The sequence below is a fragment of the Neoarius graeffei genome, chromosome 13 (assembly GCF_027579695.1).
Source record: "Neoarius graeffei isolate fNeoGra1 chromosome 13, fNeoGra1.pri, whole genome shotgun sequence".
NCBI classification, from domain to species: domain Eukaryota; kingdom Metazoa; phylum Chordata; class Actinopteri; order Siluriformes; family Ariidae; genus Neoarius; species Neoarius graeffei.
The window spans coordinates 72,390,083-72,413,842 of NC_083581.1; the positions used below are offsets into that span (position 1 = coordinate 72,390,083).

Sequence of the window (23,760 nt, forward strand, 5' to 3'; positions counted from 1 at the left end):
GCGTAAATGAGTGCACCCCCTTTGAAAAGTAAGATTTTAAACAATATCTCAATGAACACAAACAATTTCCAAAATGTTGACAAGACAAAGTTTAATATAACATCTGTTTAACTTATAACGTGAAAGTAAGGTTAATAATATAACTTAGATTACACATTTTTTCAGTTTTACTCAAATTAGGGCGGAGCAAAAATGAGTACACCCCACAACAAAAACTACTACATCTAGTACTTTGTATGGCCTCCATGATTTTTAATGACAGCACCAAGTCTTCTAGGCATGGAATGAACAAGTTGGTGACATTTTGCAACATCAATCTTTTTCCATTCTTCAACAACGACCTCTTTTAGTGACTGGATGCTGGATGGAGAGTGATGCTCAACTTGTCTCTTCAGAATTCCCCAAAGAAAATAATTTCTTTACACCACAAAGGTGAAGGCTACAAGAAGATCAACAAAGCTTTACTTATCAGTCAGAATACTGTAGCAAAAGTGGTACAAAAATTATAGAAATATGGAACTGCAACCATCTCACAGAGACGTCCAGGTCGTCCACGGAAGTTAACACCTCGACATGAGCGTCTTCTGATGAGAAGGGTTGAAGAAAATCGGCATGCAAGTTCACTGCAGTTATCTAAAGAAGTAGAAAGCCAAACTGGGGTGACTATTTCCTGTGACACAATATGGCGTACACTGCAGAGGAATGGCATGCATGGATGCCGTCCATGAAAGAAGCCTCTCCTGAAGCCCAGGCACAAAAAAGCCCACCTAGAGTTTGCCAGGGCCCATGCTGACAAAGATGAAGACTACTGGGACTCTATACTCTGGAGTGATGAGACCAAGATAAATGTTTTTGGAACTGATGGCTTCAAAACTGTATGGCGTCGCAAAGGTGAGGAATACAAAGAAAAATGCATGGTGCCTACAGTGAAACATGGTGGTGGCAGTGTCCTTATATGGGGCTGCATGAGTGCTGCTGGTGTCGGGGAGCTGCATTTTATTGATGGCATCATGAATTCACAGATGTATTGCTCTATACGGGCGGCACAGCGGTGTAGTGGTTAGCGCTGTCGCCTCACAGCAAGAAGGTCCTGGGTTCGAGCCCCGGGGCTGGCGAGGGCCTTTCTGTGTGGAGTTTGCATGTTCTCCATGTGGGTTTCCTCCAGGTGCTCCGGTTTCCCCCACAGTCCAAAGACATGCAGGTTAGGTTAACTGGTGACTCTAAATTGACCGTAGGTGTGAATGTGAGTGTGAATGGTTGTCTGTGTCTATGTGTCAGCCCTGTGATGACCTGGCGACTTGTCCAGGGTGTACCCCGCCTTTCGCCCGTAGTCAACTGGGATAGGCTCCAGCTTGCCTGCGACCCTGTAGAAGGATAAAGCGGCTAGAGATAATGAGATGAGATGAGATTGCTCTATACTGAAAGAGAAGATGCTACCATCACTCCGTGCCCTTGGTCGTTGTGCACTTTTCCAACATCAAGATGATCCTAAACACACATCTAAGGCCACTGTTGGATTTCTGAAGAAGAACAGGGTGAAAGTGATTCAGTGGCCAAGTATGTCTCCTGATCTGAACCCAATCGAACACCTATAGGGAATTCTGAAGAGACAAGTTGAGCATCACTCTCCATCCAGCATCCAGTCACTAAAAGAGGTCATTGTTGAAGAATGGAAAAAGATCGATGTTGCAAAATGTCGCCAACTTGTTCATTCCATGCCTAGAAGACTTGGTGCTGTCATTAAAAATCATGGAGGCCATACAAAGTACTAGATGTAGTAGTTTTTGTTGTGGGGTGTACTCATTTTTGCACCACCCTAATTTGAGTAAAACTGAAAAATGTGTAATCTAAGTTATATTATTAACCTTACTTTCACGTTATAAGTTAAAAAGATGTTATATTAAACTTTGTCTTGTCAATATTTTGGAAATTGTTTGTATTCATTGAGATATTGTTTAAAATGTTACTTTTCAAAGGGGGTGTACTCATTTACGCTGAGCACTCGTCTCGTCTCGTCTTCTTCCGCTTATCCAGGACCGGGTCGCGGAGGCAGCAGTCTAAGCATGGAAGCCCAAACTTCCCTTTCCCCAGACACCTCGGCCAGCTCCTCGGGAAGAACACCGAGGCGTTCCCAGGCCAGCCGAGAGACATAGTCCCTCCAGCGTGTCCTGGGTCTTCCCCGGGGCCTCCTCCCGGGGGGACATGCCTGGAACACCTCCCCAGGGAGGCGTCCAGGAGGCATCCGAAAAAGATGCCCGAGCCACCTCAGCTGGTTCCTCTCGATGTGGAGGAGCAGCGGCTCTACTCCGAGCTCCTCCCGAGTGACTGTGCTTCTCACCCTATCTCTAAGGGAGCGCCCAGCCACCCTGCGAAGGAAACTCATTTCAGCCGCTTGTATCCGCGATCTTGTTCTTTCTGTCATTACCCAAAGCTCATGACCATAGGTGAGAGTCGGAACGTAGATCGACCGGTAAATTGAGAGCTTCGCCTTTTGGCTCAGCTCCTTCTTCACCACGACGGACCGGTAAAGCGACCGCATCACTGCGGAGGCTGCACCGATCCGCCTGTCGATCTCACGCTCCATCCTTCCCTCACTCGTGAACAAGATCCCGAGATACTTAAACTCCTCCACTTGAGGCAGGACTTCTCCACCAACCTGGAGAGGGCAAGCCACCCTTTTCCGGTCGAGAACCATGGCCTCGGACTTGGAGGTGCTGATTCTCATCCCAGCCGCTTCACACTCGACTGCAAACCGCCCCAGTGCATGCTGAAGGTCCTGGTTTGAAGAAGCCAACAGGACAACATCATCCGCAAAAAGCAGAGATGAAATCCTGTGGTTCCCAAACAGGATTCCTTCCGGCCCCTGGCTGCGCCTAGAAATTCTGTCCATAAAAATTATGAACAGAACCGGTGACAAAGGGCAGCCCTGACGGAGTCCAACATGCACTGGGAACAGGTCTGACTTACTGCCGGCAATGCGAACCAGACTCCTGCTCCGTTCGTACAGGGACCGGACAGCCCTTAGCAAAGAGCCCCGAACCCCATACTCCCGAAGCACCCCCCACAGAATACCACGGGGGACACGGTCGAATGCCTTCTCCAGATCCACAAAGCACATGTGGACTGGTTGGGCAAACTCCCATGAACCCTCGAGCACCCTATGAAGGGTATAGAGCTGGTCCAGTGTTCCGCGACCAGGACGAAAACCGCATTGTTCCTCCTGGATCCGAGGTTCGACTATCGGTCGAATTCTCCTCTCCAGTACCCTGGAGTAAACTTTCCCTGGGAGGCTGAGAAGTGTGATTGGAGCACACTCTCCGGTCCCCTTTCTTAAAAAGAGGGACCACCACCCCAGTCTGCCACTCCAGAGGCACTGTCCCCGACCGCCACGCGATGTTGCAGAGGCGTGTCAACCAAGACAGCCCCACAACATCCAGAGACTTGAGATACTCAGGGCGGATCTCATCCACCCCCGGTGCCTTGCCACCGAGGAGCTTGCAAACCACCTCAGTGACTTCGGCTTGGGTAATGGACGAGTCCACCTCTGAGTCATCAGCCTCAGTCTCCTCAGTGGAAGACATGACGGTGGGATTGAGGAGATCCTCAAAGTATTCCTTCCACCGCCCGACAATGTCCCCAGTCGAGGTCAACAGCTCCCCACCCGCACTGTAAACAGTGTTGGCAGAGTACTGCTTCCCCCTCCTGAGGCGCCGGACGGTTTGCCAGAATTTCTTCGAGGCCGACCGATAGTCCTTCTCCATGGCCTCCCCGAACTCCTCCCAGTTCCGAGTTTTTGCCTCCGCAACTGCCCGAGCTGCAGCACGCCTGGCCTGCCGATACCCGTCGGCTGCCTCAGGAGTCCCGGAGGTCAACATGGCCCGATAGGACTCCTTCTTCAGCTTGACGGCATCCCTTACTTCCGGTGTCCACCACCGGGTTCGGGGATTGCCGCCACGACAGGCACCGGAGACCTTGCGGCCACAGCTCCGAACAGCTGCGTCCACAATGGAGGTAGAGAACATGGTCCACTCAGACTCAATGTCCCCCGCCTCCCTCGGAAGCTGGGAAAAGCTCTCCCGGAGGTGGGAGTTAAAGACCTCCCCAACAGAGTGCTCGGCCAGACGTTCCCAGCAGACCCTCACCATACGTTTGGGCCTGCCAGGTCTGTCCAGCTTCCTCCTCCGCCAGCGGATCCAACTCACCACCAGGTGGTGATCAGTTGACAACTCAGCCCCTCTCTTCACCCGAGTGTCCAAGACATAGGGTCGGAGATCAGATGACACGACTACAAAGTCGATCATCGACCTCCGACCTAAGGTGTCCTGGTGCCACGTGCACTTATGGACACCCCTATGCTCGAACATGGTGTTCGTTATGGACAAACTGTGACTAGCACAGAAGTCCAATAACAAAACACCACTCGGGTTCAGATCGGGGAGGCCGTTCCTCCCAACCACGCCCCTCCAGGTGTCACTGTCATCGCCCACGTGAGCATTGAAGTCCCCCAGTAGCACAATGGAGTCCCCAGTCTGAGCACCCCTCAGTACCTCTCCCAGGGACTCCAAGAAGGCCGGATACTCTATACTGCTATTTGGCCCGTAGGCACAAACAACAGCAAGAGCCCTCTCCCCAATCCGAAGGCGCAGAGAGGCGACCCTCTCGTTCACTGGGGTAAACTCCAACACATGGCGGCTGAGCTGGGGAGCTATAAGGAAGCCCACACCAGCCCGCCGCCGCTCACCATGGGCGACTCCAGAGAAGTGGAAAGTCCAGCCCCTCTCGAGGAGCTGGGTTCCAGAGCCCAAGCTGTGCGTGGAGGTGAGCCCGACTATCTCTAGCCGGTACCTCTCAACCTCCCGCACAAGCTCAGGCTCCTTCCCCCCCAGCGAAGTGACATTCCATGTCCCAACAGCCAGCCGCTGTGTCCGGGGGTCAGGTCGTCGAGGCCCCTGCCTTCGACTGCCACCCAATCCACACTGCACCAAACCCCTACTGCTACCTCTGTGGGTGGTGAACCCACAGGAGGTCGGGCCCACGTCGCCTCTTCGGGCTGAGCCCGGCCGGGCCCCATGGGCAAAGGCCCGACCACCAAGCGCTCGCATACGAGCCCCAACCCCGGGCCTGGCTCCAGGGTGGGGCCCCGGCTGCGTCCTACCGGGCGACGTCACGGTCCTGGATTTTTTCTCCATAGGGGTTACGCTGATATACGCTGAGCACTGTATATCTAATTTAGGTAATTTTAAAACTATAATATTATTTGGCAGTGGGCACATACGAAAGTGTAAAGTATGAAGTTTCTGTCAATATGGTTATCATGCTTGTATGATAGACTCGTGAAGATATTTATCCAAGTACATGGCCTACTCATTCTAAACCTGTCGAGCTTCACCGGCGAAGCTCTCAAACCCAGAGGGTTAAACACCTCAACATACATTAAGTGAGACACTGATGAAGAACTAGACTAGTATTCAAGTAAAATTTCAAACAATCCAGTCACATAAATGTAAAACAGAGAAACAGACAGCCGTTCACACTCATGGGTAATTTAGTGTAGCCAGTTGACCTAACCTGCATGTCTTTGGTCTGTGGGAGGAAACCAGAGCACCTGGTGGAAACCCATGCAAGCATGAGGAGAACATGCAAACTTCAAACAGAAAGGCCCCAGTCGACTTGGCAGGTTTGAACCCAGAACCTGTTTGCTGTGAGGTGACAACGCTATGGGGGAGCAGCTATGGCCTGAAGGTTAGAGCTGCAGGCTTGGGCCCAAAGGGTTGCCAGGTCAATTCCCAGGACCGGCAAGTAAAATGTGAGGGGAGTTGAGTGTTGAGTTCTGAATCATGGCTGAAGTGCCCTTGAGCGAGGCACCTAAGCCCCAACTGCTCCCTGGGTGCTGTAGCATAGCTGCCCACTGCGCTGGGTATGTGCATGTGCTCATTGCTCATTTGTGTGTGTTCACTGCTTCAGATGGATTAAATACAGAGGAGGAATTTCACTGTGCTTGTGTACATGTGACAAATAAAGGCTTCTTCTTCTTCTAATCACGGCACCACCATGCTGCCCTGAACAGACATGTATTTTGAATTTAACATAGAGAATAAATGCACAATTTTCCATCAAATTATCCTTAAGCCTTGTTTCATTCAAATTTTTATTTTAAAAACAAGCCATGTTGTCAGTTCACTAATCATAAGACCAGACAGCATAAAATGGTACACCTAATATCTCTCACAAGTCTTCTTGCTCACTTCTGGTCCGATGAGCTGCCTTCAGCTAAATAACTGATGATAGTTTTGCTATGATGTTTGAGGACTACAATTGCCATGATAACTTTAGGACTGTGGTTGCCATGAACAGCTTTGCACTCGAGTCTCCATCAAGTAACAGTTTATAACTTCAACAAAATTGTTTGACCATATAGGACACAGTTACAGAAGAGAGCTATTTATTATCACCCACATGAGGGTTCCCTTTTGAGTCTGGCTCTTCTCAAGGTTTCTTCCTCATGTTGTTTCAGGGAGTTTTTCCTTTCCACCTTCATCTCAAGCTTGATCATTATGTATAAATGTATTATTTCATATGTTTAAAATGTATATTTACCTCGCCCGGGATGGAGTCCACCAAGGGGCGAGGTATTGTTTACGGTCAGGTTTCTTTGTTTTTTTGTTAACAATATTATGGGAAAACAGCTGGACCAATCTTCATGAAACTTTCTGGATAGATGGGCATTTTATTGCCCATCAAATAGGACCTCCAACATTATTGTCTCAAATAGGACCTCCAACATTTTGAGGGTCATCCAGTCAAGGTCACCTAAAAGGTCAAAATCATTTTTGTTGTGTCTACTGTCTCATATAGAGGTGCTAGCCACTATGTCATCGTGCAGTAAGAATGTAAGAGTGTAACAGTCGCGTACTGTGCATGCACATACACATGTTCCAATTAAAATGGCCGGTGAGTGTATACAATTCGGTTCGCCATTCGAAATAAATGGACGAGACACTTGGTATATTTTACTTCTGTGATTTTTAAATTACTCATTTTTGGATTACGCTTCATTTTTGTGGCTACTACCTCATAGAGTAATTATATATGCTATATTTACTGTCGGGAGGCACAATGGTGTAGTGGTTAGCGCTGTCGACTCATAACAAGAAGGTCCGGGTTCAAGCCCCGTGGCCGGCGAGGGCCTTTCTGTGTGGAGTTTGCATGTTCTCCCCGTGTCCGCGTGGGTTTCCTCCGGGTGCTCCGGTTTCCCCCACAGTCCAAAGACATGCAGGTTAGGTTAACTGGTGACTCTAAATTGACCGTAGGTGTGAATGTGAGTGTGAATGGTTGTCTGTGTCTATGTGTCAGCCCTGTGATGACCTGGCGACTTGTCCAGGGTGTACCCCGCCTTTTGCCCGTAGTCAGCTGGGATAGGATCCAGCTTGCCTGCGACCCTGTAGAACAGGATAAAGTGGCTAGAGATAATGAGATGAGATGAGATGTCTTCCTTCATATTCATCATAAGTGCTACCGGGCAAGCTTTGTTTTGCCTGGCAACACTTGTTTTTTTTTTTCTCAAAAGCTTCTTTGCAACAATTTCTCTTGTTGAAAGTGCTATACAAATAAAATTGACTTGACTTGAATAAACCTGAGTAGAAAACCAGAGTCACTGAACTACAGCCACTGTTTTTTTCAGATCCCTTTGGTTCTGCTGCAGTATTTTTTCAAGTTCAGCTCATAGAAATACTTTGCTGGGTCTCGAGACTGTAGTCCATCAGAGGCTAGAGGATGCAACAAATTCTTCATGCATAAAGATGAACTATAATCTCTATCTGTACACTTAGAAAGTGGTCAAATATACTGCCTTGCATGTGAACACCGCTAACACACCACTAACACCATACCATTAGTACTGCTATATTTGGAAGAATTCACCACCCACGCTATACTGTATATGTCCTGTAGTGGCCCTGTGGTGGGTGTTTTCCACAGATCTACACTACTGTTCAAAAGTTTGGGGTCACCCAGACAATTTTGTGTTTTCCATGAAAAGTCACACTTTTATTTACCACCATAAGTTGTAAAATGAATAGAAAATATAGTCGAGACATTTTTCTGGCCATTTTGAGCATTTAATCGACCCCACAAATGTGATGCTCCAGAAACTCAATCTGCTCAAAGGAAGGTCAGTTTTATAGCTTCTCTAAAGAGCTCAACTGTTTTCAGCTGTGCTAACATGATTGTACAAGGGTTTTCTAATCATCCATTAGCCTTCTGAGGCAATGAGCAAACACATTGTACCATTAGAACACTGGAGTGAGAGTTGCTGGAAATGGGCCTCTATACACCTATGGAGATATTGCACCAAAAAACAGACATTTGCAGCTAGAATAGTCATTTACCACATTAGCAATGTATAGAGTGGATTTCTGATTAGTTTAAAGTGATCTTCATTGACAAGAACAGTGCTTTTCTTTCAAAAATAAGGACATTTCAAAGTGACCCCAAACTTTTGAACGGTAGTGTATGTGGAAGACGGGCACCGAGATAAATCATCCACGTACTGTATGCTCTCAAAATTACAGTCAGTCACGAAGTCACCTATAACGAAGGTTCATCTGATTAAAGGACCTGTGATTGATATAGCTAAGATGTAGCTAATAAACTGGTAACTTGGGGTCTGGATGTGAATAGGAAAAGACAATGCGAGAGCTAGAGGGAGTGAGTCAGTTTTTCAAGAAAGCCACACACTGCGAGGAATTTAACTCTCTTTATCAAACTTGACACTCTCATCCCAATCAGCCAGGCCAACGATCTCATCCTGCTCATTTTTCAGAGACAGCAAGAAAAACAGAAAAATGAGTGTGATAGTGAAATGGAGAGGAGGGGAGGAAGTGGATTTATTCAAGGTCATTTAAAATGCATGCACATGATGAGAACACACACACACTCGTGCATGTGCATGTTGGTAATCAATGGTGTGAAAAGAGACAGTGTTTAAGTAAGAAATTCATTTCAATATCTCCAGCACACCGTTAGAGAGAGAGAGAGGTTATTTGTATTTAGTGGAGTGTGAAAAGGCACAGCGGAGGAGATCTGACTGCGTCGGCATTCTAAAGGTCATCGCAATGACAAGAGCCTCTGAGGGAATAGCAGCATGCCAAACCGTCAAGCAAACAGCAGAACATAAATCACCAAGGCAGGAACACAAAGGGTACAAACTCAGATAAGGAGCACATCACTTTACTGGGATGACATCTTTAAATATTTGAATGGCCCGGTGTCAAATTGCTTGCATCAATCAGAAAATCCCATGCAATATAACTGATGATACTGCATTATATAGCCTACTATATATATATATACACACACACATATACTATATGTATGTGTTTTAGCTAAATACAAATAAGTGTGAGATACAGTGAGAAACAATGCTGAGTGATTAGCCTGTAGGAGGACAGCTGTTATTAGAGGGTTAATGATGCTATTAACGCATCTCTCTAGTCACTAATGCTTCCTCTGCGTCTGGTGGTGTGTGAAGTGGATCTCATTTAACTCATCTGCGAGTTAAATGAGGCTGAAGTCAGGTTCTGCATCGTCGCATCAAGAGCAAAAAACATACACTAATGTGCAAAACTTCAAACATACTACAACAAAAAAAAATCCCATACATTATATAAAACCTGAATGAGGAAATCCAAATATATACGTTTATTTTTTTCGCAGTCCGGTTTCCATCAAATCCTGCGCTCTGATTGGCTGGCAAGCGGGTCCGTATCCTCCAGTACGGAACCCGGTTATGGACCTCTGGTGACTCGCTCATTCACAACAACAACAACAACAAACACAGTAGCAATTTTTGTCAACATTTATTGTCGCATTTCTCAGGAAAATAGCATTAATTTTACATCATGGATAGCGATAACGACAGTGTTCACAGCGAAAGCGAGTTTTACTACCCTGAGGAAGAAGAAATAAAAGACAACATTTCAGGAGAAAGCTAAAAACCTGTAACTTGCTAACGCCGAGCAAAAACATGGCTGAATCCTGAATGACTCAATTTTGTATAAATAGGGGACTACATAGGTGGCGAAATGTAGTTTGTTTTTTTTCCTGCCTGCACTTGTATACCGAGAAGGAAGCAATTTGCATTACAGCCGTGAATGAGGATTCAAAATGGTGGCTCGGTTCGGTTTTCCCTTTCGGGCGCTCTCGTTTTCTGTTAGAATTTGGTAAAGAAAAAAATAAATATATTATTTACCAGCTTAAGGTCGGTCCGTATGGTGAAATACCGTGACCTCGGCCTTGAATACTGACCTCGGCCCAGAGGGCCTCGCTCAGTACTTTCAAGACCTCAGTCACGGTATTTCACGATACGGACCTCCCAGCTGGTCAATAACATATATATTTATTCCATCCACATTCACTGGATATGTGCAATCATGCGCTGTAATTGGCTACTCTACTACTAGGATATCAGCTCATATACCATGAGTAGGGAAAAACAAAATGACGGAGCATGTTGCTGAACCAACTGAGGATGAAATAAAAACTCTACTCGAAAACAAAACCCCCAAAAAATACAAAAAAAGCAATAAAATATGGAATGAAAGTATTTCATGGTAAGAACTTTTTTATTTTTCAAGAATTATTTTTATCATATTTTTCACAAATTGCTAATGTCATTTCGCTGGTCTGTTTACATTCTAAGCAGAAATGATTTTGTCGGACATTTTGTAGAAAGTTTTTATTTATCAAATTTGCAAAAAAATAAAAATGCTCTGTTTCTCAAAATCCAGTGAATGTGGATAGAATAAAACAGTTATTCCACTCAATCTCATCGTACACGGCTTATAGCCGACTCGACGCTGGGCTACAGCTATCAGCTCATGTACACCTTGATTTCATGGAATAACTGTTAAATATATATATATATATGTGGCTGCATGTTTTAATAAATCCAATGCCGGACCTTGACAGAACATGTTAAGCATCACAGAAATCCTGCTAGAGCAGGGAAGCGTCCAGGTTAACACATGTACGCACATAAATATGGCTCCAAACCTGACATTCCTGAGCAAGCACCTGCTCTGAACACCAAGTAAAACGCAAAACTTAAATAAAAGTGTCTCTTTGTGATAATTTCAGTCTCAAACACACCACATCACAGTCCCTATAATCATTACAGTCGGCGTTCTGAAAATCACGCCCTGCGGAAAGTATCAGCGTTGCTGCTGAATTAGCCCAGGCATGCGTGAAGTAAAGAGGCCTGCACCGGTACAGACACATGACAATAGAACAAAGGCAGAACAGAACAACACACCGATCCAGCATCGACTCACACAGGCTTACACAAACCAGAAACACACCCAGAGCTCTGTCAAGAGAAGAAATAAATCTTTTTTTTTTAAATAATAATCTGTGTGAGATCATTTCATTTAAAGAAGTGACAATCCTGCTTCAGATCAATAATCATACATGTTTACTGTATATTTAATGCTGTATGGAATATACAGTGGTGCTTGAAAGTTAGTGAACCCTTTAGAATTTTCTATATTTCTGCATAAATATGACCTAAAACATCATCAGATTTTCACACAAGTCCTAAAAGTAGATAAAGAGAACCCAGATAAACAAATGAAACAAAAATATTAGACTTGGTCATTTATTTATTGAGGGAAATGATCTAATATTACATATCTGTGAGTGGCAAAAGTATGTGAACCTCTAGGATTAGTAGTTCATTTGAAGGTGAAATTAGAGTCAGGTATTTTCAATCAATGGGATGACAATCAGGTGTGAGTGGGCACCCTGTTTTATTTAAAGAACAGGGATCTATCAAAGTCTCATCTTCACAACACATGCTTGTGGAAGTGTATCATGGCATGAACAAAGGAGATTTCTGAAGACCTCAGAAAAACCGTTGCTGATGCTCATCAGGCTGGAAAAGGTTACAAAACCACCTCTAAAGAGTTTGGACTCCACCAATCCACAGTCAGACAGATTGTGTACAAATGGAGGAAATTCAAGACCATTGTTACCCTCCCTACGAGTGGTCGACCAACAAAGATCACTCCAAGAGCAAGGCGTGTAATAATCAGCGAAGCCACAAAGGACCCCTGGGTAACTTCTAAGCAACTGAAGGCCTCTCTCACATTGGCTAATGTTAATGTTCATGAGTCCACCATCAGGAGAACACTGAACAACAATGGTGTGCATGGCAGGGTTGCAAGGAGAAAGCCACTGCTCTCCAAAAAGAGCATTGCTGCTCGTCTGCAGTTTGCTAAAGATCACGTGGACAAGCCAGAAGGCTATTGGAAAAATGTTTTGTGGACGGATGAGACCAAAATAGGACTTTTTGGTTTAAATGAGATGCGTTATGTTTGGAGAAAGGAAAACGCTGCATTCCAGCATAAGAACCTTATCCCATCTGTGAAACATGGTGGTGGTAGTATCATGGTTTGGGCCTGTTTTGCTGCATCTGGGCCAGGACGGCTTGTCATCATTGATAAAACAATGAACTCTAAATTATACCAGCGAATTCTAAAGGAAAATATCAGGACATCTGTCCATGAACTGAATCTCAAGAGAAGGTGGGTCATGCAGCAAGACAACGACCCTAAGCACACAAGTCGTTCTACCAAAGAATGGTCAAAGAAGAATAAAGTTAATGTTTTGGAATGGCCAAGTCAAAGTCCTGACCTTAATCCAATCAAAATATTGTGGAAAGACCTGAAGCGAGCAGTTCATGTGAGGAAACCCACCAACATCCCAGAGTTGAAGCTGTTCTGTACGGAGGAACGGGCTAAAATTCCTCCAAGCCGGTGTGCAGGACTGATCAACAGTTACCGCAAACGTTTAGTTGCAGTTATTGCTGCACAAGGGGGTCACACCAGATACTGAAAGTAAAGGTTCACATACTTTTGCCACTCACAGATATGTAATATTGGATCATTTTCCTCAATAAATAAATGAACAAGTATAATATTTTTGTTTCATTTGTTGAACTGGGTTCTCTTTATCTACTTTTAGGACTTGTGTGAAAATCTGATGATGTTTTAGGTCATATTTATGCAGAAATATAGAAAATTCTAAAGGGTTCACAAACTTTCAAGCACCACTGTATATGAAGAAGAATTGACTGCAGTGTTCAGTATGTCAGTAATAAACATAGTCAAACCTGCAGGGTAGTACAAAAGTTTAAAGGGATAAAAAGATGGGGGTTTTTTAAACTGTTTGAATCATTTCGATTTAGATAGCTGACAAATTAAAGGAAAAACATGCATAAAAAAGTAAATGTTAGGAAGGTGTTGGGAACATGAGCTGGCCTAGTGGTTAGCATGTCCGCATCTTGACCGGGGAATTGTGAGTTCTACTCGCAGTCAGGTCATAATAAAGACCATCATAAAAATGGTACCTCCTGCCATCTAGCAAGGCACACTGCAATACAGATGTGAGTGGGAAGTCAAACTCTTGCGGTTACCAGATGACTAGGGCCCCATTGTAACCCTAACCGAGAGGCCAAGGACTATAGAAGTAGAGATCAGCAATGCCCAATGCACCTTAAGGACCTGGTTAGTACTGGGACAAGAGACTGCCTGCGAAGACCAGATCCTGGCATGGGAGGAACTTTGACTTTTTTGAGTAAGGTGTTGAGCCATCATACATAACAGCTTCAAGTCATGAGTTGTCTGGAACTGTCCTGAAGGATGAACACTCTTCTTCTATTCAGTTGGTGTTTTGAACATGGTGCAAGAGAGCACTGTCTAACCTTTCGCTCCAAAATCTCCCACAGGTGTTGACTTGGGTTGAGATGTGGTGACTGAAGGCCATCGCATATGATTTGCATAAATATTATGCATGTTTTATGGAAGAGTTATGAATCCGTAAGTCGGAGTTCACACTGATTCTGATGGAGCAAGCTGATGGACTTTCATACACGTCTCAGCTTGTAAACCGGGAAGAAACTTCTCGCAAAATATTTCAATCAACCAGCAGCAACAGACGATGATGAACGACTCAGGACCTTCCTTCATACCAGCATGTCAAAAATATACATACAGATCATATAGATCGTACATTAGGTATACCTAATAAACTGTCAGTATAAAGTGTATTTCCTGTACAAAAAGTTTATTACGTGTAATGGGCATGACATGAATAACATTGAAATAAAGTGTGTCATTTTAAATTGTTACAAACCTTAAATATGATGTGGCATGACGCACAATTTTGGAGGTTAGTCCAAAATTCAGCTATTAACGAAAACCTTTTTTTTTTTTTTTTAATAGTGTGGCCAGATGACACAACATCGGAATTTTAGTGCAGGTGCCACAACCTTTACTGCCAGAACACATTCACCCAAAAGAAAACAGCCCAGGGGGCCATGCACCCTGCCACTCTTTTCACACACTCCAGAGTTATTCGATCTGACAGTGAAAGAGTGTGTGTGTGAGAGTGTGTGTGTGTTTGAGATCCATACCTCTATACGAAATAATCTGAATCATGCAACGTTGATGTTGATGTTGAACCTCGAGAAAATGATGTTGAACCAGAGGAAACTTAACTTACCCAAAATCATCCTGAAAAACTTGGCCGGTTTCTTGGCTGCCGATCTGAGTTGATCCTGTGATGCTCCTGGATTCCAAATTCTTCTCTGCGCTCCTCTTTTCCTCTCCTCTCCTGAAAAAAGAGGCAGATCAAGCAGCAAACACTATCTGAGTGCTGAGAGCATAGCTGCAGTCCATTGTGTGTCCCTTGTCTTGTGCCTGCTCTGTCCAGGTGAACAGTGGACAAGAGGAGGAAGAGGAGGAGGAGGAGGAGAAGAAGAGGAGGTAGTATTTTTTAGGGGGTGGGGGTTGTTACAGGTCTTCTGCTCCTCTCAGGTGCGCCGGAGGGCAGTTAGTTAGACGTCAGGGAGGGGCGTTTGTGAAGGTGGTGAAGACACAGCAGAACTCCAGTCAGTGAGAGAGTTACATCCAGGGAAGTTAAAGTAGGACGGATAATGTGTCCCTATAGACGGCTGATTAGCTATTTCCCTTCAACAGTGCCATTCATCAGAGAGTGTGGGCAAAATGCCTTAGTAACACTGTCAAGCTGGTGCCTGCTCTGCTCTGCTCTGCTCTGCTCTGTTCTGCTCTGCTCAGATCCCCCCCTTCTCCCTCTCTCTCTTTTTCTCCCTCCTTCTTGTTTTGGGGTTGGGTATAACCTAAAGGCACCTTACATGCCTGCACGCTGATTGGTGGCCTTCCCAGCCAATGGGAAAGGCAGCAGCCGCTTGTCATTCTGCAGAGTGGAAAGCATGCAGGAGACAACATTGGACCCAGAACATCACCGTCCCCCTCTCCTTGTTTCTCCCTCCATCTCGTCCTCCATCTCCTTCCCTCTCTTTCAGCAGCTCATCATCGGACTGTTTATGGCAGTCAGGGCAGCTCACATCCCCCCACCACCACCGCATCTCACCTCCCTGCTGTTTTCATTCATCCGCCAGCCTGCTCTCTCTCTCTCTCTCTCTCTCTCTCTCTCTCTCTCGTCTCTGACTCCATGTGACACAGGACTTGGAAAGGGGATTACCTTCCATCCCCAGTCCAGATCTCATTCTCTAGCTCTCGCTACATCATTGTGTGTAGGATTACAGTTCCTGCTCCTAAGTCTTTTTGGCTAGGAGATGATTTTCTGAGAGAGGGGCAGAGGAGGAAAAAAAGAGGGTTGGGGGGATGCTAGAGGAAAACAAGAGATGGAATAGAAGGTGACAGGGCAGAGGAGCTGGAAGAGATTAAACTAAATTCAAACTGACAGAGGAATGAGGAGACATGGAGTGACAGGAGAAAAGTCTCCGGGGGATGAAACAGAGAAATTGAAAGAAACAAACAGTGGAGAAAGACAAGAATATAGATGTAAGCAAGATGCACAGGAATTAGCTGCAGTGGCTCAATTTAACAAGTTCCAAAAAAAAAATGTTTCCTGGATTTACTGGCACTCATAAAGCTCTGTAAATAGACCATCTATGATATGCATTGGCACGTAAAGGAGGACAGATACTCCCTCAAAGCTGTGCACACATGTATAAAAAGGATGCACGCAAATATGAGCTGGAAGATGAAGAAAAATGGCTTTAATTCAACATCTCATTTCTCCCTATTCACCCCTTCTCCTTTTCCTTGTCTCAGGCTTGAGCAGTGAGTCAGTGAGTAGTGAAGGGAATACTAAAGAGGCCAGCTGACACTCATAATAGACTAGTACCCAGCACATAAGGGCGAGAGAGAGCGCGGAACAGAGAGAGAGAGACAGAGAGAGAGAAGGCACAGCCATTTTGTGTGCATTACAATATGTCTACTAAGATAACAACATAATAGCATGTCTACACAAGTAAACACACATGCACAAAACACGTGTACACAGATGCACACCCACCCGTGTGTCCATGCTGTCATCTGATGCCAGGCATTACTCATACTGTACACCATCACCTGAGCAAACAGCATTGTTTCGAGGGCAAATGTCAGCTCCAGAGAATAAGAACGATGATAAAGCACTCACATAGATCTTAAATAAGCAAGCAGTCAGGGTCTTGGGATTTATTAACTGCTCTTTTTTCAGACCTTTGACAAAAGGATGTGCCATAGTACTGTAGCTTGGATTACCCTTTCCACCTTCTGCAATTGCAAGTAGATCCACACCTGTTTCAGCACAGCCTACATGAGAGCTATAGCTACATGCAGTGTCTTGCAAAAGTATTCATCCCCCTTTGCGTTTGTCCTGTTTTGTCGCATTACAAGCTGGAATTAAAATGGATTTTTGGGGGGTTAGCAACATTTGATTTACACAACATGGCTATAAGTTTAAAGGTGAAAATTGTTGTTTTATTGTGACACAAACAATAATTAAGATGAAAAAACAGAAATCTGGAGTGTACGTACAGTAGGTGTTCACCCCAAAGTCAATACTTTGTAGAACCACCTTTTGCTGCAATTACAGCTGCAAGTCTCTTGGGGTATGTCTCTATTAGCTTAGCACATCTAGCCACTGGGATTTTTGCCCATTCCTCAAGGCAAAACTGTGTCAATTCCTTCAAGTTAGATGGGTTGCGCTGGTATACAGCAATCTTCAAGTTATCCCACAGATTCTCAATTGGATTGAGGTCTAGGCTTTGACTAAGCCATTCCAAGACATTTAAATGTTTCCCTTTAAACCACTCCAGTGTAGCTTTAGCAGTATGTTTAGGGTCATTGTCCTGCTGGAACGTGAACCTTCGTCCCAATCTCAAACAGGTTTTCCTCCCGAACTCCCCATGATGGCCAAAAATATCAATTTTAGTTTCATTTGACCAAAGGATTTTCGTCCATGTGTTTGGGGAGTCTGCCACATGCTGCTGGGCAAACTCCAAACGTGTTTTCTTAAGCAGTGGCTTTTTTCTGGCCACTCTTCCATAAAGCTCCGCTCTGTGGAGTGTACGGCTTAAAGTGGTCCTATGGACAGAAAGTCCCATCTCTGCTGTGGATCTTTGCAGCTCCTTCAGTGTTATCTTTGGTGTCTTTGTTGCATCCCTGATTAATGCCCTCCTTGCCCGGTCTGTGAGTTTTGGCGGATGGCCTTCTCTTGTCAGGTTTGTAGTAGTGCCATATTCTTTCCATTTTGCTATAATGGATTTAATGGTGCTCCGTGGGATATTCAAAGTTTGGGATATTTTTTATAACCCAGCCCTGATCTATACTTCTCCACAACTTTGTCTCTGACCTGTTTGGAGGCTCCTTGGTTTTCATGTTGCTTGCTTAGTAGTGGGGTCATTCCATGCCAAATCAACAAATATCTGACAAATTTATGCTCGACCATCTCAGATTTCAATGAAATTTGGAGGGCTCAGAGATACTATTAAAAGAAGTCAATCCCTAAAATTTGAGCTTCCTATCTCCAACGGTTTCAGAGATACAGGCATTTGAATTTTTCAATTTTTTTGCATTTTGCTCAAAACATACATATTTCAAAGGGTAATATAATCTTTATTATGCAAGATAGAAACCTAAAATTTTGCACAGAGAGACTCAGTGTCTTGTACTACAAGCTTCACCTTAGAATTTCAATGGTCATTGTATATTAGATGGTGATTTTAACAAGGAAATTAAAAAGACAAATTTGCATTTTTTTGCATTTTTAACTCATTCTGGAAGCTTGCCTGTGGCAGTAATGCTTAAACTAAGAATGTTATTCAAATCTACACAGAAATATCTACCAATTTCAGTTTTACCAAGTCTCTACTATTCCTAGTTTGTCTGTAATAGGGTTTTGAAATTCGCCGATTTCTAAAACATGCCATTTTCAGTAGCATGGATTCCAATGTGGGATAGCAGTTAGGAACTTGTAAAATTTTTTCAGTAATCTCCTAGACCCATATTTTATATTTCCAAGTTTTTGTTCTGTCTCTCAAGTATTTCTGAGCTACAGGTGTTTAAAAAATCCATATTTTCCAAATTCAAATTTTTGATATTATTTCCATTTTATTGATGATTAAGGACTGATAAATACAACTAAATGATTTGTATAGATAAGGAAACATTTTACTTGTGTTCATGTCACAGAAATATGGTTTTAAAAATATTATCATTTTGAAATAAGCTAAATAATATATGAACATTTCACATTTTCCAGTAAATATATATATAAAAACTAAAGAAGTCAGTCATTTTTCATATAAATCACTTAACTTACAATTTCTGTTGTATGTTAGTTTATGGCAGTCAGAATCTTTCTTTAGTCCAATTCCTATAGAACAGGGAGGAAGTTCAGCCATTTCTAGATGTCTAAGAACAAACTCATTTATACTGATCTCAAACTGAAAGCAACTACAATTAAATTCCTTAGTCAAAATATCCAATCCTTGCAAAGAAACACATTCAGTTAATAACATTGGTAAATTTTCTCAGTGCTCTGTATTACAATGTATTTAATATAATCCAAGCAATATAATGTTATCTGAACAAGTATGCAGTTTACAGACTCTAAAACTATAAGATATGAGCCACCTGTTCTGGTATCAAAGGTCATCTATTGTGCTGGGTTGATATTGATAAGGCTGGCTGTTGACTGGTACACAATAGCTGGTCATTGATTGCTAATGTTACACAGTCTTAGATTAAAATCAATTTACAAATAAGTAATACTGAGCATTAATTGAAATTTTATTTAAAATTGAGGAAGAAACATGTCTCCTAACCTACTTGAGCCTTATTGAAGCATTTATTAACCCTCAAATATCAGTTATATGAAAATATATCAAAAATTCGAATTTGGTGAAAATGGATTTTTTTTAAACCCCTGTAGTTTAAAAATACTTGAGAGACACAGAATTAAAATTTGGAAATATAAAATATGGGTCTTGGGGATTACTGAAAAAAAATTACAAGTTCCTAACTGCTATCCCACATTGGATTTCTTGCTACTGAAAATGGCATGTTTTAGAAATCGGCAAATTTCAAAACCCTATTACAGACAAACTAGGAATAGTGGAGACTTGGTAAAACTGAAATTGGTAGATATTTCTGTGTAGATTTGAATAACATTCTTAGTTTAAGCATTACTGCCACAGGCAAGCTTCCAGAATGAGTTAAAAATGCAAAAAAATGCAAATTTGTCTTTTTAATGTCCTTGTTAAAATCACCATCTAATATACAATGACCATTGAAATTCTAAGTTGAAGCTTGTAGTACAAGACATTGAGTCTCTCTTTGCAAAATTTTAGGTATCTATCTTGCATAATAAAGATTATATTGCACTTTGAAATATGTATGTTTTGAGCAAAAAACAAAAAACTCAAAAAATTCAAATGTCTGTATCTCTGAAACTATTGGAGATAGGAAGCTCAAATTTTGGGGATTAACTTCTTTTAATAGTATCTCTGAGCCCTCCAAATTTCATTGAAATCTGAGCTGGTCAAGCATAACCTCTTGTTGATTTGGCATGGAATGACCCAGTGTTGCAGAGTCAGGGTCCTTCCAGAACAGGTTGATTCATGCAGACATCATGTGACTGATCATGTGACACTTTGACTGCACACAGGTGGATCTTAATCAACTAATTATTTGCCTTAAGAAGTGAATTGATTGGACCAGCTCTTCTTTAGGGGTTTCATACGAAAGGGGGTGAATTTTGTTTTTTCATCTTAATTATTGTTTGTCACACAATAAAACAACAATTTGCACATTTAAAGTGGTAGGCATACAGTATAATGTAAATCAAATGGTGCTAACCCTCCAAAAATCCATATTAATTCCAGCTTGTAATGCAATAAAACAGGACAAACACCTTGCAAATTTCATTTAAAAGGGTCGCAAAGCAAACACACATCAACTGATATCTTTGTGTCAATGGACCAGTTCATCTCATGAAATCTTTTAAATGTGAAAATAAGAAATCGATCAACGAAGGAAAATATTGAACAATTATGAATACATGGCCTTTAATTCACAATAGGTGGCATGGTGGTGCAGCGGTTTGCACTGTTGCCTCACAGCAAGAAGGTTGTGGGTTTGAGCCAAGCAGCCGACTGGGGCCCTTCTGTGTGGGGTTTGTATGTGCTCTTCATGCTGTTGTGGGTTTCCTCCCACAGTCCAAAGACATGCAGGTTAGTTCAGTTGGCTACTCTAAATTGCTCATTGGTGTGTATGTGTGCATGTATCCACCACCAGATGAGGGTTTGGGTCCCTCTGTTGTGCTACAATCTCCCAAGAGAATTCATGGTAGCAAGTTGATGGCTTCCTGGATCACTAACCCTCAACTATAGGACAGAATTAACATTACTTTGTATGTAGGCTACACTAACTGTGTTAAATAGTAAATATGGTGCTTGTTAGCATGCAATTCCTTCCTATTTTTACAAAATATATTATGCATTTTGGGGCGGCACGGTGGTGTAGTGGTTAGCGCTGTCGCCTCACAGCAAGAAGGTCCAGGTTCGAGCCCCGTGGCCGGTGAGGGCCTTTCTGTGTGGAGTTTGCATGCTCTCCCTGTGTCCGCGTGGGTTTCCTCCGGGTGCTCCGGTTTCCCCCACAGTCCAAAGACATGCAGGTTAGGTTAACTGGTGACTCTAAATTGACCATAGATGTGAGTGTGAATGGTTGTCTATGTGTCAGCCCTGTGATGACCTGGCGACTTGTCCAGGGTGTACCCCGCCTTTCGCCCGTAGTCAGCTGGGATAGGCTCCAGCTTGCCTGCGACCCTGTAGAACAGGATAAAGCGCCTAGAGATAATGAGATGAGATATTATGCATTTTACCAAATCACCTGAAAAACCTACAATTTCCAATACCTTGGTCCATGCTTCTTTATTTTCTTCTTCTTATTATTTTATTCATGCCTCTGCATGCAAACAGTAACACATCGTAAATAATTGGGAAAGCTGTCACCGTAATTACTCATTTTTTTGTCCATGGTAAGCTACTTGGGAATGGTTTGAACAGAATCAAAATTTATATAATTGTGTTCTCTAGGATTCTTTAGATTGGAGCATTTCTAAATTCCGATTGGTTGCCGCCAAATCGCACCATAGCTCATTACTATAAAGTTGACTAGACTACCACTTTATTCTGATGTCCCCACCACCCAAGACATGCCGCCACCGACCTTGTTGCCAAGAGACACCGGCTTACATAGAAAATTAATGAATTCTGGTCATTTTGACACTCTCGTCACATTTGGTGTGAACATCAGGTAATGTAGCTCTTCAATAAAGGGAAGAATTTTCACACACTTTCATACATTTTCCATATTATTTACCTGATAAACTTAGTGAAGTGTTTTGTTTTAGGGTTTTGTTTTGTTTTTTTGAAAAAAAAAGCCAACAACAGAAACAACATTTTTCAAAGGGACACATTATGAAATTTTTTTTCAGTGCTTGTGCACACACGTATTTGTAGTGACTACCAACAGATAAACTCTGATGTAAGACAACCCAGTCAGTTTCTTTTGTGCTGCCTATTTCAGAAAATGCGATTCAGCAAGCTGTTCAGATTTGGCTCCTCTTTCTATGTCACAAGGCTCATTAGAATTATAACACCCCTTCAGGTGAATATATCCACCCATACCTTGAGAATGGCCTTTGCAAAAGATTTTTCTCACAAGTGCCAGACCTGATAGCATTGTGTCGAAGCAAGCCAAAAACCTGTTTGCGTGTGCTATCCTGGGTCAGTACAACTCAGAACTGGCAACAAAATTGTACCTAAAAAAAGAGATCAAGACCAACTGTCTGTGGTAAAGTTGCAAACGGGGAAATGTAAGTATTAAAAAATAATATTAATTATTATACATACTGGCCACTTTTTCCATGGAAGAAAAACGTGTATTCTATTCCCTTCTAGCGAGTTTATTGATGCCATGCAATATTGTTGTCATATCGCTTATCCTCCATGTATTACGCCACTCTCCCCCATGGAGAATGAGTGTGCAATCTTGTTATAATATTGCACGTCGTCAAGACAACACGACGACACGTCAGTGCTCATGTGAAGATCCAGTGACAAAAGGTTTCTGCTGCGCATGCGCACATCATTTCTTTGTCGGCCAGGAGAGAGAGAAGACGGGGTTAATTCAGTGCTCGGTTTAAGCACAAAATAAACAAACTGAAACTAAAAATGCACTGAACACCCGAAAGGCTACCAAAACTTCTTTATATATTCTTCATGCATATTTACAAGAGAAAAACAGACCAACAGACATCGAAAAACTGGAAAAGAGAGCAATAGCAGAAATATTGTCAAAGTTCTACTTGGAAGGGGGCGTCGTGGCTCAGGTGGATGGGGCGCCGTGCCATGGATCCGGGGACCCGGGTTCGGTTCCGGCCTGGGGTCATTTCCCGCTCGTTTCCTGTCTCTACACTGTCCTATCCAATAATAAAGCTGAAAAAAAGCCCAAAAAATATCTTTAAAAAAAAAAGTTCTACTTGGAGGTGAGGAAAAGTGACGGAGACTTTTACAAGACAACTTCACTCATGGACTTCACTCAGTAAAGCCCTTTTGTTTTGAACAACTGCAATGGAACAATTAACTATGACCCAAAGTAACTTTGAACTTGAACTGTCAACCTGTATATAGCTTGTATGTAAGTTGGGTGGTTGTTCAGCCTTTTTAGACTTGTACCATTTTTATTGTTAGAACTTTGACTTTGTACAGTACATTGGATTGACAGACTATTGAATTACATTCGATCAGCATTCAGTATTGGTAAGTTACACCCCTGTCCTTAACTTTTTGCTATAATTGTTCCATCGAGTGTGTGTGTATAATAATGATAATAATTATAGTAATAATATTGGCTGGGTTTTTTTTCCATGGTATATCAGATATATTCCATTCAGCTACTCATCTTCGACTCGTTCAATATCATGCTAGCTGGATGGAATATATCTGATAGACCACTCAATGCCAGCCAATATTATTTAATTATACAATGCATTTATTTTGTCAATTAAATCTGTGTAGTCCTTATATTGAGGATTGTTATTATTGTTTTTTATTGTTATTATTATTTGATTATTATTTGTTATTATTGTCTCATCTCATCTCATCTCATTATCTCTAGCCGCTTTATCCTGTTCTACAGGGTCGCAGGCAAGCTGGAGCCTATCCCAGCTGACTACGGGCGAAAGGCGGGGTACACCCTGGACAAGTCGCCAGGTCATCACAGGGCTGACACATAGACACAGACAACCATTCACACTCACATTCACACCTACGGTCAATTTAGAGTCACCAGTTAACCTAACCTGCATGTCTTTGGACTGTGG

At 42.9% G+C, this 23,760-nt stretch overlaps 1 protein-coding gene across 1 annotated transcript in view; it reads right to left on the reverse strand.

Annotated features, from left to right (window-relative positions):
- The window catches only part of znf385a (zinc finger protein 385A), a 215,615-nt gene extending 200,480 nt beyond the window's left edge, over positions 1 to 15,135 (reverse strand). The window contains exon 1 of the mRNA XM_060938484.1: positions 14,560 to 15,135. Within this exon, the coding sequence (XP_060794467.1) occupies positions 14,560 to 14,569 (10 nt within the window). The 5' untranslated portion in view covers positions 14,570 to 15,135. The remainder of the gene's footprint in view (positions 1 to 14,559) is intronic.
- Positions 15,136 to 23,760: the final 8,625 nt, after the last annotated feature.